Source organism: Rhipicephalus sanguineus, chromosome 10 (assembly GCF_013339695.2).
Source record: "Rhipicephalus sanguineus isolate Rsan-2018 chromosome 10, BIME_Rsan_1.4, whole genome shotgun sequence".
Lineage (NCBI taxonomy): Eukaryota > Metazoa > Arthropoda > Arachnida > Ixodida > Ixodidae > Rhipicephalus > Rhipicephalus sanguineus.
Genome location: NC_051185.1, coordinates 1,333,119 through 1,352,339, shown reverse-complemented (window position 1 = coordinate 1,352,339; position 19,221 = coordinate 1,333,119). Strand labels below are relative to the sequence as shown.

General features: G+C 45.7%; 1 protein-coding gene across 6 annotated transcripts in view; it reads left to right on the top strand.

The window, feature by feature from the left end:
- LOC119372693 (serine/threonine-protein kinase WNK4) overlaps window positions 1-19,221 on the top strand; it is a 352,802-nt gene that overhangs the window by 111,833 nt on the left and 221,748 nt on the right. For all 6 annotated transcript variants that reach the window (XM_049419747.1, XM_049419751.1, XM_037643142.2 and 3 more), the window contains exon 8: window positions 16,337-16,464. In XM_049419747.1, the coding sequence (XP_049275704.1) occupies window positions 16,337-16,464 (128 nt within the window). The remainder of the gene's footprint in view (window positions 1-16,336; window positions 16,465-19,221) is intronic.

The following is a 19,221-nucleotide window of genomic DNA, read 5'->3' as shown; positions in this document are numbered from 1 at the left end:
TTCTCAGAGTACACTTTATCGTTCTAAACCGATTCAGTGTTTCACTTTAGTCACCCTTTAAGAACGGAGCAAAGTCCAAGCCCGGCCCGACCCGAGGCCGCCACCTCAAACCCGGGCCCGGCCCTAAGCCCGGAGCTTCAGGCCCGAGCCCGGCCCGGGCCTGCCGTGAAAACTACTTTACCCGGCCCGAGCCCGTGCAGTGCTCTAATAGGCGGTACAAGTGCGGAGATTCTTGCACATAAATGGTGGATACATTTGTGCACAAATGTGTGCAATTCACGATGTCGTGACTTGCACCATCTTTTTGAAAGTAGCTGGGGCGTTGCACAGTCCGAACGGGATGACGTTAAACTCATAGAGTCCATCATCCATCAGGAGCGCCTATAGTATCGCTGACACAGGCAGTTGTAGGCCTTGAGAACGCCGGCGTGAGCACTTTGCGGGTTGCTGTGAAAGGCAGCACACATTTCCATGTGCATGTGGTGAGGTATCACAAGCAGCCACTTCCTGCCATCAGATGCGTAATTCCGCCTATAGAGGAGACCATCTTAAATAGCAAAATGGGGGGCTTGGGGACAAAGAGTTCTTGAAGCACGGTAAGCTGATGGATCGGCCAGAAAGTCGAGCATGTGGCAAACCCACACATCCTTGCATTGCTCCAACAACATGTCTGCAACGTCGATTGATGACAAGGAAGCTGACGGAAAAGCTGTGTCGGATGCTAGCGGTGAGCGGGAGAGCGCATCAGCATCAGAGTGCTTGTGGGCTGATCGGTACACAACACGAATATCGTACTCATGCAGCTGAAACGTCCAACGGCCAAGGCGTCCCAACTGATCTTTCAGCGATGAGAGTGAACATAGAGCATGGGGGTCCGTGATGACGTCGAAAGGGTGGCCATAGAGGTACGGACGAAACTTAGCTAAAGCCCAAATTGTGGCAAGGCATTCCTTCTTGAATAATTGCACTCAGCTTTCTTGACAGTTCGACTCGTGTAAGCGACGACAAATTCTTCGTATCTTGGTTTCTTTTGAGCCAACACTGCACCAAGGCCGATGCCGCTGGTGTCAGTATGGATTTCCGTTGGCACATCAGGGTCAAAGTGACAAAGTATTGGAGGTGATGTTAGTAAGAGCCGTAGTGTTTCAAAAGATGTGTCACACTCTCTTGACCAAGCAGACAGGCCGTTAGAGGTTGTTGGAAGATTGATAAGAGGGGCGAGGATGGAAGCAAAGTCGCGGACAAATCAGCGAAAATAGGAACACAGGCCAATGAAACTTAAAAGCGTCTTCATGCAAGTGGGCTTGGGGTATTCGGCAACGGCTCGGAGTTTCGCTGGGTCCAGAAGGACGGCTTTTTTGCAGATGACGTGACCCAGTATCGTCAAATGGTGCGCCGTAGAATGACACTTTTTGATGTCAAGTTGAAGACCAGCTGAGGTGAGGCACGTCAAAATCTCATGAAGGTGGACAATGTGTGTAGGGAAATCCCTAGAAAAGACTACAATGTCATCAAAGTAGCAAAGGCAAGTGTTCCACTTGTAGCCGCGAAGGATGTTGTTCATCATCTGTTCGAAAGTAGCTGGGGCGTTGCACAATCCGAGCGGCATGACGTTGAACTCATAGAGTCCATCATCCATCAAGAGTGACGAAAGCAGTCTTCGCACGATCGGTGACAGCCATCGGTACTTGCCAACAACCCGAGCGTAAATCTAAAGACGAGGTATATTCTGCCCCTTGCATCATCGATGCGCGACAAGGGGTACACATCCTTTCGAGTAATCTTATTGAGGCGGCGATAGTCGACACAGAACCTTATTGATCCATCCTTCTTGTGCACAAGTACGACAGGAGAGGACCAGGGGCTCTGGGATGGCTGAATCACTGCACATTTAAACATGTTGTCGACTTGTTCGTTGATAATTTGCCGTTCTGCCGCGGAAACTCGATAGGGCCATTGGCATAAAGGAGCATGTGAACCGGTGTCAATATGGTGCGTGACGCCCATCGTGTGGCCCAAGGTTGGCTGGGCGTAATCGAAGGATCAGCAGAAGTCTTCCAGAAGAGCGAGAAGTTCGCTGCGATGCAATGGCGGTAGATCGTCGGCAATAGAAGAGCGGAAATTTTCTGGGGCTGAAGAGTTAGGAACAGGTGACTTCATGGCGTTCAGCTGAATGTAGGGTTGGTCCTCGGAGAAGTCCAGGGAACGCAAGAGGTCGACGTCTTGTATGTGCCCCAAAGATTCCCCACAAAGCAAGGTAACAGCGGACGTCAGCGAGTTGGCAACGAGCATTATCGTAGCGCCAGATTTAATCGATAGTACTGCAAAGGGCAGTCGTAAGCCGCGACAACAGAGAAACTTCTGACGGGGTAAAGAGTGCTGTTCCGTCTGGTGCGGTCGTACAGGTTAGTGCTACAAGGGTCCACATTTTTGGGGAGATATCTGTGTCCTCAGCGATGACAATTTTGTGAGGTGGGTCCATCGAAAGAGTCTGCAGCGGCATAAGAGCTACTTCTGCGCGAGAATAGTCTATGATGGCACTATGACTCAATAGGAAGTCCCAGCTGAGAATAATGTCGTGGGAGCAGGACGGTACCACGAACAGCTCGATCACGTAAAGCGCATCTTGTAGGATGACTTGCACAGTTCAGACAGCTGATGGCACAATGCACTGTGAGCTGGCAGTACGGAGCATTAGTTCTGATAGTGACGTCGTCAGTTTCTTTGTCTTGCGGCACAGTGTCTCAGAGATGATGGAAACGGTGGCCCCGGTGTCAATAAGTGCAACGGCGGCGGTTCCTTCAACATTGACATCAATAACATTTGGCGGTGAAACACATGGAGGCCTTGGGCAGTTCGACTTGCATGCAGCTCTTGCCTCCGCAACTGCAGGAATCAGTTTCCCTCCTCTGTAGCTGAACGGCAACGCATCGGTGACAGAGAGCATCGTCGAGGAGATGGTGATCGGCGATTGGAGAAGGATGGTCTATTACCAGCGGCGTACCTTGGTTGTTTTCATCACGACGAGGGATCAGGTGTGGCCACGGTGTTGAAGAAAGAAGGTGGGCAACAGTGGCAGTGGGGAGCGACGTGTCCAGTGACACCACAGGCGAAGCAGATGGGCCTGTTATCCGGCGTTTGCCACACGTCTTGATGGTGGAAAAACGAAGGCGACGGCCCCACATGGTGAAGCTGCGAAGAAGTCTTGGTCGGCGGCGAGCCAGGGGTCGGCATTGCAGGTCGGGCATACGGCGTAGGCTGCTGAAGAGGCTGAGCAGTGACAGCTGCGTAAGTGAGTGGCGCAGTCAAGTCAAGTCAAGTTTATTAAATAGTTCAGTTGAGTTACATGGTTAGCGTTTTACAGCAGGGGGTCCCAAAGTTTCAGAGAAACTGACAGGGGGACCTCCTATGGCTACATGGATGGGGTATATTAAAAAAAATACAGCAATAGCATACGGACATGTGAGTAATAATGAATAAGCTTGATTAACAATAAAAATACGATCAATACATAACATAATGGTAATACTCACTATTGAAAAATAACATGAAAATAATCAAAAGCAAGTGGTGAAACAGGAAAGACAAAAAACAATATTAATGAACAACTCTACGTGACAGATGCAACACGTTTCATTATCGGAGTTATCAGTTATACAAAGGCAACTTGAAGTAGTAAAATAGCAGTCAAATGTTGAGAGCTATTAACAGTTAATTACACGATTCGGATGAGTTGATTAATTCTTGAATGAAATATTTCTTGCTGCGCGAGGTGAAAATATGAATGTTATGCGATGATTTCAATTCGAAAGGCAATGAATTCCAAATGGCTATGCTAGTAAATAAGGTTGAGAACTTGCCGTAATTTGTCCTTACGGCTGGCAAAAGAAGATTATTGCACTGGGAAAACCGGGTGATGTTGCTATTAGTTAAGTGACGATGATCAATACATGCGATAAAAATGTCATGCGTGATGAGTCTAAAGGCGACTATGGACATTCTATGGCAAAATAATTGTCTCAATGGGAGTATGTTAAGCTGAGGAAACAACGAGCTACAGGAGAAGTAAAATGGGCTGAAAGTCATTAGTCTAACTGCTTGATTCTGAAGTCGCTGCAAACGTTCGATGTGCGTGAAATATGTGTTGGCCCAAGATGATACGCAATACGAAATATGGCTATGAATATAAGCAAAATACAAAGTACGTATGATGTGAGGCGGAAAATAAGTTCGTGTCTTGATGATAACGTGAATACCAAATGCAATCTTTTTAACGAGTGATGCGGCATGTTTATGAAATTTTAGTTCGCTATCTAAGATGACGCCAAGAAACCGCGCTTCACTGGAAATGTTTATGACGGTATTACCAATGTGAAGGGAAGGTTGTATGTCAAGTGAAATGCGCGGGGAATGGAACAGCATAAACACGGTTTTAGTAGCATTGATCTGAAGATAATTGGCCTGGCACCATAAAGTTATGTTATGTAAATCTGTGTTGAGGTCAGACTGGAGTGTAGAAACTGATTTAGATGATTGAAAGATGGTTGTGTCGTCAGCGTAAAGTATGCACTTGGTCCTTGTAAGAATGGTAGGTAGGTCATTAATAAACATCAAAAATAAAAGTGGGCCTAAAATTGATCCCTGTGGAACACCAACGTTAATTAACTTGGGCGATGAAAGGTGGCCATTAACATGTACCATTTGAGACCGGTTACTGAGGTAGCTCTTAATAAAATTTAGTGGCGGACCAGACATACCAAATGATTCGAGTTTAGCAAGTAGTACGTGATGGTTTATAGTGTCAAAAGCCTTTGTCAAATCGATAAACACAGATCCCACAAGTAACCCTCTATCAATAGCTTGTTTAATTTCCTCCGTTAAGGTAATTAGTGCCAGCTCAGTTGAATATCCTTGACGAAATCCGAATTGTTGTGGAGATAAAAGATTAAATTTTTTCAGATAACGCTTTAATCTAATGTGGAATAACTTTTCAATTACCTTACCGAAGAAAGGCAGGATACAGATTGGTCTATAATTCTGTACAAAAGTCTTATCACCCTTCTTAAAAACTGGAACTATTTTACCAGCCTTAAGGCAGCTCGGAAACACACCCGCTGAAAACAGCTTGTTAATAATTACTGCCAAAGGTGGTGATATTATGTTTGAAACTAGTTTTACTTTAAAAGGATCAATATGATCTAAACCAGCACTTGTGGTCTTTAGTGATGTGATGACCTGAAGGACTTCATCTGCAGACGTCGGGTGAAGATAAAAAGAATGAGTACACCGTGGTATATCGCGTAAATGACCTGGTGATTGCTGCGTATCCGCAGATGCGCAGAAATGCTCACTGAACGTGGCGGCCACTCTTACAGGGTCGGTATACATTTCGTCGCCTTGCTTTATTTTTATTGTGGGCTCTGAGCAGTTCTTCATGTTCAAAAATTCTTTAATGATTTGCCAGCAGCGTCTCGTGTTACCTGTGTTTTTTACAATGAGATCCCGGTAGTAATTGCTCTTAGCACGCCTCAGTAAGGAAGATAATGTTGCTGAGTATTTGTGAAAGCGGGATTTTAATGCGAGGTTATAAGGCTGCGACTTTAGTTTCTATGAAGGTTATTCTTTTTATTAATGGACTTCAACAACGAGTTGCTTATCCATGGATTTCTAGGGGAACGATACCACTTCGTTACAGTAGTGGAAGTGGTGCATGCTTCTATACCTGAAGCTATTACTTCTGAGAAAGGCTCAAAAGCCTCTTCTGCGCAGTCTAGATTAGTCACCGATGTCCAGTCTACTGCGCTTGTCCGCAACGAATCGGCGTTTTGTAAAGATGTTACTGGCCTTGGTGTTTTCGGAGCCCAGAATGAAAAATACGGGATTATGATCTGTAATGCTATGATCTATCACACCTGCAATGTGTTCAGTGGAAATGTTGGAGATGATATGATCTATTAGCGTATGTGAACCTAGTAAATCGTTTCTAGTTGGTGCTGAAATATGCGACGTAAAGCCAAAGCAGTATAAACAGTTCATATATTCTAAGCACGATGCACTATCAGGATCAATAATATTTATATTAAAATCACCACATAAGACAACGTTTTTATTTTCCCTCACTAGGTTATTAAGAATGATGCTTAACTGATTACAAAAATCGGAATACGATGATGAAGGTGACCGATAAATGGAAGCTATAATAGTACTACGGCTATTCAATGGTATAACACTATGGTTGAATTCAAGCCAAACGGATTCACATAAAATATTGTTGAACGTTATGTCACTACGGCGTGTGTAGGTTAAGGATGAGTTGACAAGTATGGCACTACCACCACCACGACAGAGCTCCCGATTACAGTATTCAGAATAATAACCTGGCAATCCGTACAAGTTACCCTCATTACCAGACAACCAAGTTTCAGATAAACATATGACAGAGAATGAATGTTTAAGCAAGGAAATCAACGCAACAAGATCATCCTGGTGCTTTCTAAGACTGCGAATGTTTAAGTGAAGTAGTGATAGGGCTGGTGACTTCTCGCGTAGCAATTCTGATGTTTGCTTGCACGAGAACGCAGCCATGTTGATCTAAGGTCGGTTTAAAATGGTTACTGATAGGGTATCTAAGAGAATACTCGGAGATCTTCTGCGCATGCAATTCGAAACACGCGACTGTCATCCGCCTTTCTGGCTTTGATTGTACAATTGTCAGTCCAGAGATGCTTCCACTGGTTGGCTTTCTTAAGCGCAAGTGCCTGTGCAAAAAGGCGCTTTCGCTCTGGCGTGAGGTGGTCATTCACATACACAGGTTTAGGGCCTGTGCTCTGAGAAAACCCTATATCTGTGGCAGACAGCCGTGCCTTTCTTGCCTTCTTAGCGAATTCAGCCTTCTTGTTTCTCGAACAAAATCGCGCAATAATGTTGCTTCCATTCTTTGCGGGCACCCGATGCGCGGTGTCTATGTCTGTATCGGCAATTGGACAACCAATCTTCTCACCGATAACCTGGACAACTGCCAGGCAGTCTTCGCCCTTTGTCTCAGGGATTCCTTTCAGTTCAACATTATTAAGTCGCGAGTATTGTTCGAGATCACACATTTGTTTACTGAGCTTCTTGTTCTCATCCCTCAGGACCTTGTTTTCTTTAGTTAGTGCCTTTAGTTAGTGTTTTCTTTAGTTAGTGACGAGTGGTTGTTGGGGTGTCAATAGTAGCAGGGGACACCAGCTCGTGCTTGCCCGGATTTGGCTGCTTGACGCCTGCCGCTCTCCGACGCCCTACTCTTGACATCTGTTGACATTACCTGAAGACGCGTCAATAAACCACATCACATTTGGTGGAGGTACGTGGATTCCCAGTACCAACCTGGACCTTCACTCACGGAAACTCTTCCCCGGTTCGTGAGCACATAGCCAACATGGCCGAAGACACCCCTCTCCAGTCTGGACCATTGGCAGTCCACGTCACCTGCGGTGCCGTGTATCACCAGCGAGATCTGCCTATCTTCACCCGCTCAAGTGACTCGGATGCAAAAGAATGGCTGTCAAAATATGAACGTGTCAGTGCGAGCAACATACGAGACGACCAGATGAAGCTTGGTTACGTCCAGTTCTACCATAGGTCTGCAAGCTCACTCATGAGTCGACTCGCTCAGACTCAGATCGACCCATGAGTCTGAGTCTGAGTGAGTTCGAGTGAATTATATTTTGGTGAGGTCTAAGTCCCAGTGAGCACGGTTGTGAAAAATTATAGCGAGTCCGAGTTTGAGTGAGTCCAGTTGAGGAAAATGTTGCTGAGTCATAGTCCGAGTGAGCCCTAAGGGCAAAATATATTTCATGAGTGAGTCTGAGTGAGCTCCACATTTTTTGCTGACCTATGGTCCTATCACCTCAACTTCAGCATTACTTTCAGCCTTATGTCGGCTCATGTTTATACTCACGTCTACTCACACATACATCCACGTGCTACCGTTCATATGTCGGCTCAATATTTATTGATCAGAGGCGCGAGTTGCGCAGGGAGAAGGGGAGGAGGTGCCTTCACCTCCCCCACGCAAACTCTTTCATGGGAAGTTGATAAAAATATCTCGTGTGAGTAATCTCTTTCTATAATAAAGTCCTCACTGAATCGCAAATTCTGATAACTCGTACTCTAAGGTACGAAATCAAAATGCGCTAAGTAGAGCACCGATTACACGAGATACTGGAGTTAAAGAGCATTGACACCGTGGCAGAAAAAGCTACTGATAGGCCAACAAACTCATGAGTCGACTCACTCAGACCCACTCAGACTCAGATCAACCCATGAGTCTGAGCCTGAGTGAGTCCGAATGAATTATATTTTGGTGATTCTTGAGTCCGAGTGAGTCCGGTTGAGGAAAAGTTTGGTGAGTCCGAGTCCGAGTGAGCCCTAAGGGCAATATATTTCATGAGGGAGTTGGAGTGAGCTCCACATTTTTTGCCGACCTATGAGTTCTACCTTGTGGACATCGCCCAACTGTGTTATAACAACCATGAGAGCGACATTCCCACTTGGTCCATCTTTGGATTGGATTGGAAAAAAGTTTAACAAAGTCCGGAGGCGTGTGCCTTAGCACATAACAGGCCGCTCCCACAATGAGACAGTCAGGCTGAGACCTACCGCCGCATCGTGGGCCCTCTGGACGGCCCGAAGTTTTTGGTCGGCCATTGGCTCGCAAGCTTCATGCAGAGCAGCGCTTGCGTCAACGGGCGCAGCAGCCCGCCGAGAACTTCACGGTCGACATTGAGGATGTGCTGAACCTCTGCAACCTCGTGAACTCTGCCATGACCAAAGAGGAGAAGATCCGGCACATCCTGAAGGGCATCGAGGATGATGCTTTTCAGATGCTGCTCGCAAGGTATCCCACCACAGTCGCTGCACTGGTCTCATCGTGTCAGAGCTTCGACGAGTTGCGTCGGCAACGCTCGATTGCACGCCAAGCCCTCACGATGACCGACACACTATTGAGCTCGCACGTTACTGCATGCCCTGCCGATCAGCAGCCGCTGCTATCCACCATTAAGGAATTTATCTGTGAAAAGGTGCATCAGCTTTTATTACTACCTCTCACAAACGAGGTGGTGCAGACTTTGGCCCCTGACCTTAATAAATACGTCATTCGGACCCAAATTGCTGAGCACCTGCCATCTATACCCCGCACCTCCACCAAATGTGAGATGTTTTATTGACGCATCTTCAGGGAATGTCGACAGATGTCAAGAGTTGGGCGTCGGAGAGCGGCGGGCATCAAGCAGCCAAAAACCGGGCAAGCGCGAGCTGGTGTCCCCTGCTACCATTGACACTGCGGCTTGCTAGCTTGCTCGCGTGCTTCATCGTCGTTCTCTTCACTATAGTGGCATGGCCTCGTCGGATGTTTCAGGCAGGAACATCTCAGGATTCAAAACCCTTGTCCGCACTTTTCACGAAATCGCCAAGGACTTATTAAAAGAGGTTGAGACCGGCACCCACGTGTTACCAATGAATGTTGAAGATTTGTTCTGCACCATTCTTTATGTTTGTTTATTCTGTGCTGTGCGCAATATAATTAATGAAAACAGTGAAATTGGATTCCAGAATTCCACCGGGGTAAGTAGTGGCAACTTTCTTACCATGCTTGAGCACTACCTAAATTCTACAACGGTTAGCTGTCATGGGCAGTATTATGTACAAAGCTCGGGTATTTGCATAGGCTCAGGAGTAGCTCTAGTACTTTGTGATATTTTCTTGTCATCTGTTAACAAGCGCTTAGTCCCCAAACTACAGAATTTTTTGTCACAAAAAACCTATAGGTAAGCTGATGATCACTTCATCATGTTAAGTTACGAAGGTAGTGCTATCATGCTATTTCAAGAATTTGAAATGCCTTTGAAATTTTGAAAAAGTTGATGGACTTTGATCCACCCGGGAAATGGGAGAGCACAATAGCATTCAATTTCTGGATATAAAACTTCTGTTCAAGGATAACCACATATGTTGGATGTACCATCCCAGAACGAAAAAATGTCTGTTGCCTTGGTGACAGTGCACACTCAAAACTCTTATGAAAAAGGGGTATCGCAACCCCCCCATGGTGGTCTAGTGGTCATGGCGCTCGACTGCTAACCTGAAGGTTGTGGGGTCGAATCCCGGCCGCGGCAGCCGCATTTTTGATGGAGGCGAAAATATTTGAGGCCCGTATACTTTGATCTAGGTGCAGGTTAAAAAACCCACAGGTGGTCGAAATTTTTGGAGCTCTCCACTGTGGCGTCCCTCATAGTCGTATTGCCATGCGCACTTCTTTGCTATGTTTATGTAACTGGTCCGTTACACGTGTAATCACTGTCTTGTGCAAACCGCGCCCGAATGTCTAGGAACCTTCCAGATAATTTCAGAATCTTCTTATAGGCTTGAGCGCGCAAACGCAAACAGTTGAGTTCATTCTGGAACTAACGCAGCCACCAGCGATAAGGCTCGAATGTTCGATACCGCATGTATAAATGCCAACACGCCTTACCGTTGTGCAGTTTATCGACGGCCGACGCCCTGTTTGCCGCTATCAGTGTACAGCATGTATTGCTGTAGTTTGAGTTTTCATTTCCCGACCACAAGTTCAGTCAAATAAAGAGTTTCATCTTGAACACGCCAACTGCTGTCTTCGTTGACGTCACGACCCCGTGACAATATCGTGGTTTTGGGACGTTAAACCCCAGATATTATTATTATTAGGGATCGCCATGACCTGCTTGAAAGGTTCTCTGGAAGAGTCCTGCCACCACAAAATACAATCTGGTTTTGAATTGCAGGTGAGAATGCCTTAGGGCATCAAACTACCCTCCTTTGCTGGCTTCCAGTGTGTGCGAGTCCTTACTGCAGAAGCTTAAAGGGTCCTGGAAAAAAAAAAAGAAACACATGGTGTAGAGAAAGACGGCCAACACTGGCAATGCCCTACATACACTAGGTTTAGCGTAACCTGCAGAAAGTTTTCTCTGAGTACAATGTAGTGTTCTGGGCGCCCCGTGCAAGCTGTCAAATATGTGTTCCCTGACGTCGGATAGAAACAGCAAGTGTGATGAGAAGCACACTGCACAGCATACACAGCTAACATTATCACACACAGCATACACAGCTAACATTATCACACTGAGCTGTGAAAAAGTGTACATGTTCTAACGATAGGGCCAGAGAGCATGTGCTGTCAATTGGGAACAACACGAGAGGTCATTTGGCCAAACACTGCAAAAGATGCGGGTGCACTCCACAATGCGCGCGCACGACTTTCTTAAAGAGGTCAAGATATAGGACAGAAAGGGAAATGGTTGAGGGTTTTCATATTTTAAAGGGTGGTGACAAGCTTGTTAGCATGCCATCCTTAACACTTAACGATAATGAAATTGCCTTCTTGGAAGGACATGTATAACTTTCTAGTTTTTGGCACAGCGCGTTGCCCTTTAAGCATTGTTATGGTTTTGCTTTTTTCTTAGGGACAGGTATGTTTAAAGGGCCACTAAAGAGCAAAACGATTTTTCTCGCATTAGTAAAGTAGTCTTCCACGATACCAAAAACACCACGCTTGCTGCGAGAAGACGCTTAATAGACCTTATGCAAAATCTGCTGCCATCTAGCGGCCGCCGTGCGCATTTCCGCCATGTTGAAGGCTAAGCGCGCTCCGCATCTGCACACACGGAGCGTACGTATCAACGTGTTGCGGCTGATAGGAACGGCAATGCCGACATTTTCGTGTGCCGTGTTGCTGAGATTGAGGAAAATGGGATACTGAAAAAATGTTAGCAGTAAACTAGCTTCCATGTGTTATTAGATTTCCTTGCGGCCGACGAGGAGCGGCAGATCGTTCCGCTGCTCCGGCTACTGCTTACGACTAACGCCGTGTTTACGTTTTCCATTCTTAATATATGTGGTATGTGACAGCATCAGCACTCATCAGAGAACACTCTTTCGTGTCATGCCGGAACGAGACAGTTTTTGCGTCGTGTACTTGCCGGCACAGACAAACCGGCTTCGTATACGAGCTCCAAAGCTGCATCGTGGCTACTCGCGCATGCCTGCGCTGCTGTTGATAGCATTACTTTGTTTATTTCATTTCTATAACGATTACATGTTAGACAGGTAGCTCGTGCGCGTCATCGATTCTCAGCGAACGAACCGATTGTGCTGGAACGTGTTGTTTGTAGTTTGTTTTCGATTGGTGGAGTTTAACAAGGTAGCGTTCGGTGGGATGCTTTGCGCGCGTATTGTTTCACTATGCGTATTTTTCAACCATTTGATGTGCTATCACTGACGAATTCAGAGGGGCGGCCCGGATGGCCTGACCCCCCCCCCCCCCCCACTACTTTCTTTTTGTATTTATACCCAAGAAGAGCACATATCAGAGGTTCGCCCAGCTGACGCTGATCGCCCTTCGGAAAAAATGCTGTATCCACCTCTGTGTGCTATGAAATATTAACAGATGCTTTTGTGCGGCACTTTTCGTATGAAAATAAAACAAAATGCTGTTCCCGCAGATGTGTTATATTCGACCATGGGTACGCTACCGTTGGTTACGCGCTGAGGTGGTTTCGCAAGCGTTCAGTCGGCGACGCAAAACTGCCTTGCTGCAACGGGTTGAAATTGTAAGGCGCCAGTAGGCCCCGAAAGGGACGATGTGAACGCGAATATTCTTGGCGGATCGTGTTATTTACGAGGACATGTCAGAAGGCTATTCAATAAAATACTAGCTAATCGGCGCGTACTTCTTGGAGTAACTAACGCGTTTCATGTTCACTTTTCACGTGCGTGAGAAGCGGACCTTACATTTTAATCATGCGGTAGTTCTATGGAAAACATACATCAGTGACTACAGCAGCGAAATATTTATTGTTTCAGAAATAACAAACAGGAGAACGTTTTATTTAAAATAAGATGCACAATACATTAGGTCGACGTAGGCTGTTCCTTATGAAATACGCTTTGAAATGGGTCAACAGCACTTTCTTACCGTCATCGCTGTGCCCAGCCGCGTCGCGCGCTAATGCCTCCTCCCACCAGTAATGCACTACACGCATGGTATTCTGATAGCTAACAACGCTTCATTCGCTACACTATAAACAGACAAAATTTATAACCAAGCGCAAAGCTTCATTCTCAACGAAGACGGGCTTACATGTAACTCGGTGACAAACATGTACTTTCTTCTCGTTGCGACGCAGTTCTTCACACGTAATAATTGCCAACGTAAAAACTAGGAAATGCCGGTAACGTGTACAGGCTCGTCTGAGGTTTTTAAGCCCCGATTGCCGACTATCAACGCAGATACACACAAGAAGTTATAGCAGCAATAGCAATACGATTCGGACACAATCCTCCAACATGGCGCCGAATCGGTAGTTTCGTCAAACCTCCGACAGATGGCAGCAATTTTGCATAAGGTCTATAAGCGAGAAAACGCGCAAAAAGAAAGTGCAGGTGGCGACGCCACCTTGGAATTCCCGCACCATTTGCCATGACGTCACATATTTTTGACGGCACCTGCTTGGGCCTACGTAGTTCCGAATCGGTTAAATCGAAGTACATTGTCCTCTGAGGGGGCGAGAGACTTGACATAACAAGTTTGTGGAAATTTTGTCGAGCCAGTGGCGCCAAAATACGTTAAATGCTCTTTGAAATCTCTTACGTCAGTAATTACAAAGGCCGGCACGAAATTTAAAAATGAAACATTGAACTTGGTTTTCTCCTCTAATAATAAACCTATGGTGGTGAAATAAACTACACAAGAGTTCTTCGAGCACACTTTATCAATCTAAACCAATTCATTGTTTCTCTTTAGTTTCCCTTTAAAAGGACACTAAAGGCAAATAACAATTTATGTCAGAGTGAAAGCTCAATGTATGATGTCTAAAATGGCAATATTATCAACAGCAGTGCCCTACTTACCGAGAAATTAAGCTAAGTGTATCACACGATGAGCGCCACGAGCGGCACATTTTGAAAATGATTCCGAGTAATCAAACTAGCAGCAATAAAAGAAGAACCTTCCGTGCATCAACAGACGTAATAAAATGCTGTTTATTCGTTTCCGTTTGATTCATGGAAAAAAGAACCTCTTTGACGTTGCCATGGGGAACGGCGCGCGTGGTTCAAAGGTTCCGTTTTCGCCAAACTGCGCTTCGCCCGGCGCCCTGCTTCGCTCACGCGTTCGCGTCTCAGTGGTAGTTTCGGTATCGCATACTGCCGCATGTGTTTTGTGCGCTCGTGAAAGTCGCTCTGATAGAAAGGTCGACAAAATGCCGCATGCATATGATGTTGCCGCATGCCCGAATGGCGCAGGCTGCCAGTGCACGCCGCACCGCAGTAAAGGCAGGCAACGTTGGGCACACCAGCAGTGACGTGTGAAAGAATGATTTCAGGCGGGTGATTTGAACTGTGCTAACGCGATGCGGACCACTAAAACGTGATTTTATTTCAAAATAAGCACTTCCTTGGCATAAAAGTAGCACTACGAGGTTTCTGGACCGCTATTTCAACAATCAACGTCGACTTAATATTTGCCTTTAGTGTCCCTTTAATTGACACAGCTCCTTGCTTTTTAAGTACTGTTCTTGTTATCTCTTGTTCCCAGGTATGCCTTGCTGATGCAGTGCACTGTTTCTAGTGATCATTTCTTTGTTTGTTAGAACTGTTTCCTGCTTCCTGGTATGCTTCCTGGTATGCTTCCTGGTATGGGGTAAAACTACAGCTCTTATTATGTCAGAACTGAGCGTGTTACAAAAGAAAATGGTTCGACTTATTTCAAATGCTCCCTTTCTAGAACATACCGCCCCTCTTTTCAAACAGCACCAAATCGTAAAAATATCAGATCTATATACTTACAAATTGCTGTGCTGCTACAAAAAGGCAGCACTCGGGAAATCGGACACATTTCTTAAACTCGCGAACCTCAAACAAAACGTAATTTCCTATCATGTCCGATATCAACCGCCTTGGCACGTTCCGTTCTCACGTACACACTATGGAACGCAACGCATCCAAGACATCGTCCCAAGAACATTAAACTATTTCGAGACGCAAGGAACAGATGTTTTATTTCACACAAAAAAAGAAATTAGAGGTCTGCTCACGTAACAATTCAAACTTGCCTTTTCCAATATTGGAGTATACAAGTATTTCGCAAGTTGTGTTTTCCTTCGTTATTCATATGCTGTATGTATATATATATATCTCTATGTGTATACTATGCGCATGCATATCTGTACATAACTCTGCATTGTACATTTTAACGTACTTGAAGTGCTTAGTATATTTCTTTGCATTTTTTTCCTTGTTTTGTCTTCTCTGGCTTTTTCCTCTCTTTTTTTTTCTCTTTTTTTCTTCTTTTCTTTTCTTCCTCTTTATTTTTAGCAAGTGTATAATCAGCATAATTAGCTATATTTGACGTTGTAAAACTAGTGTATCTGCGCCCGTAGTGAACGCACTACGGTATCAATGTGTAATTGTGAGCAACTATTAATATGCATTTTTTTTTTTCACTTTTATCAAGTGCTGTACCCTGTCGTTTCACCGCTGATGGGTGGCTGGGGCTTTGTCAAGCTGTCATTGGACAGCTTTTTTCCCGGCCACCTTTTTTCACCGTGAGTGTTCTTGTTTTTGGTTAAAATAAAGTTCTTTGATTGATTGATTGATTGATTGATTGATTGATTGATTGATTGATTGATTGATTGATTGATTGATTGATTGATCGATCGATCGATCGATCGAACCTTTGTTTTGCTGTTGTGGGTCGCTGTTTCCATTTTTAAGGTATTATTTTCTCGCATTTCTGCCACATTGTTATGTTTCTTTTATTCTGAAATTGTTTCTTTTCCCCCCTTTTGACCGGACATATTGGCACGATGAATTGTTATTCAGCAGCTGTATACTGTACCTATTTTTTCTGCAAATACAATGGGAATCATTATGATTCAGCGTTTTAGTCATTCTGTCGGTGCGTGCACCTTGTTTGTAAAGGTGTGTCAGGTGGTAAACATGTAGTCTCCTATGATACGGGTGTTTTGTCATTAACTCTGCCACGCATGTGCGCATAACTTAGTGATGGTGCGTTTCTGTGAGACGGCTGTTTTGGGGGTGATAACAGATGCTGATCTCGTGCATAAATTTATTTTTTTTTTTTTGACAATAAACCAGTGTGGGAAGTTGGCGCCACTCCTCTGTCCTTTCTTTCACTCTACGGTATTTTCTTCAAAAATCTTGTAGTGCTTTAGGAAAGCCCTGAACAGAAAAGGCTGGTGAGCCGCTGATTCCAAACACTCAGTTTTTCGTCAGTGTCATGTGCATGATATGTGTGCAGCTGAAGGCTCTCCAGAAGACACCCTCCATGCGCCTCCAGTGGATTCGGCCCACCGCACAGTGCCCCTGCAGAGTGCCTTCGTGCCCCTCGTTGTGGCCTCGATGGCTGGCCAGCAGCCTCCCACACAGGTAATGAAAACGAGACTGTGCTTGCTGAGGTGCCTATCTTTAGAAATCATTCTTTAGAATGGCTAATATGTGCAAACAATCTACACATTTGCAAGCTATTCAGCATGGCTTTCGAAAGGGCCTCTCATGCGACACACAACTGGCGATATTCCTGCATGATATACAGCTTAACCTCGACATGATCGTACAAAATGGCACAATTTTCCTAGACTATGCTAAAGCTTTCGACAAGGTACCTCACAAGTGACTGCTACTTAAAGTTTCGAGACTTAACCTGCAACCTGCTGTCGTAAAATGGATAACAGAATTTCTCAACAACCATTCACAGTCTGTCACTGTAAATAAAATAACAACCTGTCAAGCCCTGTCCCTGTAACATCAGGCGTCCGCCAAGGTTCCGTCCTTGCACCACTTTGATTCCTCATATGACCTTCCACTGCATGCTGCTTGCTCAAACAAAAGAGTACCAGCTCTTTATTGGACCAGAACGTACACAGTCTCCGACCGATAAATCGGACACCGATAATTAGGACATGCTCGGTAATTCGAACAGTCGCGCGGCACCGCCGAAGATCCCATAGAGGTAATGTGTAAAGACGACAGATATTTCGGACAGCTGCGAGATCTACATTCAATAATCCGGACCCTGTCCGAGACTGTCGCGCACGCCGAATCGCCAGCCATTATCTCCTCCGGCACCCGTACCATACAAAGTATGGCCTCAGAGATCAAAACAAAAGCTAATTGGTAATCTCTGAGGCTTTATTTCGATCGCTACTTTATGCCTCAGAGATTTGTGATTGGAAATGCCGATCTTGGAGGCACTGGTCAACTGTGGGAAATTGTATCGACATTGCGAACATCCTACATTCCGGTTCCTGTATCCCCGCGCTGCGCTGCCATAGAGTTAATATACTGACTCTAGAGGAAAAGCTGGGCCGCAAGACCGCTAGCCACAAGAACGCTGACATCTTGGAACGTTGTCATTCTTGCCATCACATATGAATCCTAAAGAAGCATTTGCATAATCAAAATGCGCGGATATTGTTTTGTGTTTGCTTTGAATACTTTTACGAAAGAATACGACAGCTATTTATGCAATTTACTGTGCGCGAAAGGTAGCATTTGTGGGCTGGTTTACTAGATGGCACCACCACATCAACACCAAGGCTCGAGAGAGCACTCGCGGCCTTGGTGTTGGCACCCTAACTGTGCCAGTTTGCGCGTCGTGTTAAAGCCCCTGAGACTTTGTTTACGTCGTGTATCTCGTAGTTGTCATAGTGTCCCGTTATGTGCGTTTTCTGTTGCCACGTACCACTCGACCAGTACGGACGGCAAAGAAGAGATGAGACAAGCACTGAAAATTATGTACCAACTAGGCGCAAGCGAAGTTTTTTTTTTTTTTCCGTCTTTTTAACGGCGATAAAATTTCGTGTGCCGTGTATCTTTAGTTTTGATTGAAGCTTTCTGCTGACATCTCACTCACATTCGCCGCAGCATGCTGCAATCGACATTTTTCTGCTTTATGGCTCTCTGCGCTGAAGTAAGGCAGCAATGAGCTGAAAAAGAACGTGGATACAGGTGTCTCGTCATTGCAAGTCGAAGCACCGCACGACCATGGCCTACGCACTTTGCTTCGAGCTGTGAATCTGTCGAGTGTGCCAGCGAACGGAGAAACTTTATTTGTTATGCATTATTGGTAAGACGTGCCTAGTAAAAACCATGCACAAACAGGTGGAAATGTTAACTGTTATCAATCGGGCAAGCTGCACAGACAACACTACATTAACACACGGATGTTCCCTGAACAGCGCGTAACTGGCTTAGGTTGGTAGATTAAAACTGATTACTACCCTCAAATATAGCGAGCGTCTCACGGCCTGGCAACGTTCGTTTTGTTCCATCGTGGCGGAACCCATGCGGTTATAGGTTTCAATGCATGGGCCCTATGGGGAGCTTTTCCTCTAGAGTCAGTATATTAACTCTATGTGCGCTGCTGTCACCGCCATTCTGTCTAATGCATCTGCGGTAAAGCGTTCTGCGCACGCGTTCATTTTTATTTTGAGACTTGGTTTATTTCACGCTCTGCTGTCTCAAAAGATCCGAGTTAATGGCGCCAACGGTGCCCTCACAGCCAGCGCCGAAGGCTGCGCCGACAACAACAAAACGCGGCAGATACAGTCAACTGCCGATTTTTCGGACACCCGATTTTCCAGACATGCTCAAAAATTCGGACGCTTTCGCGGCACCGTCACCAGCCCCATAAACGTCAATGGTCAAGAACGTCGGAAATTTGGGACGCTAAAACTCTTCGGTGTCCGATTTTTCGGACTTTCTGGCCAAATTGCAGGTTCGAAAGGCAATAATTGAAGCCCCCACCTCTGCTGCGTCTATCATCTCGTAGGTTCGAACCAGCGCTTTCGCGAGTCGACCTGTTTGCGACAGTAGCAAAGTCCAAAAGTCAGCTTTGTCGCGATGCCAAAGCGTTATGGGGTGAAGCGGACCGGAAATTCAAAGGGGCCGCTATCACGGCGCCGTGCGGCGATGTCTTTGCAGATAAGCAGTGGAAATGCACGGAGGCGTGATGGCGGCAGGTGGCAAACGCGCCAGTACGGCTCAGTCGCTGACAAGCCTTACGATAAGCATCTTCAGTGAACTGCTCGATAGTACATGTGGCCTGGTGCAGTTGCATGCGTAGTGCACTCATCTAATAGGTGAGAACCCAAAAGTGCCGCGCCGCCATTCATGCTGCCTCTT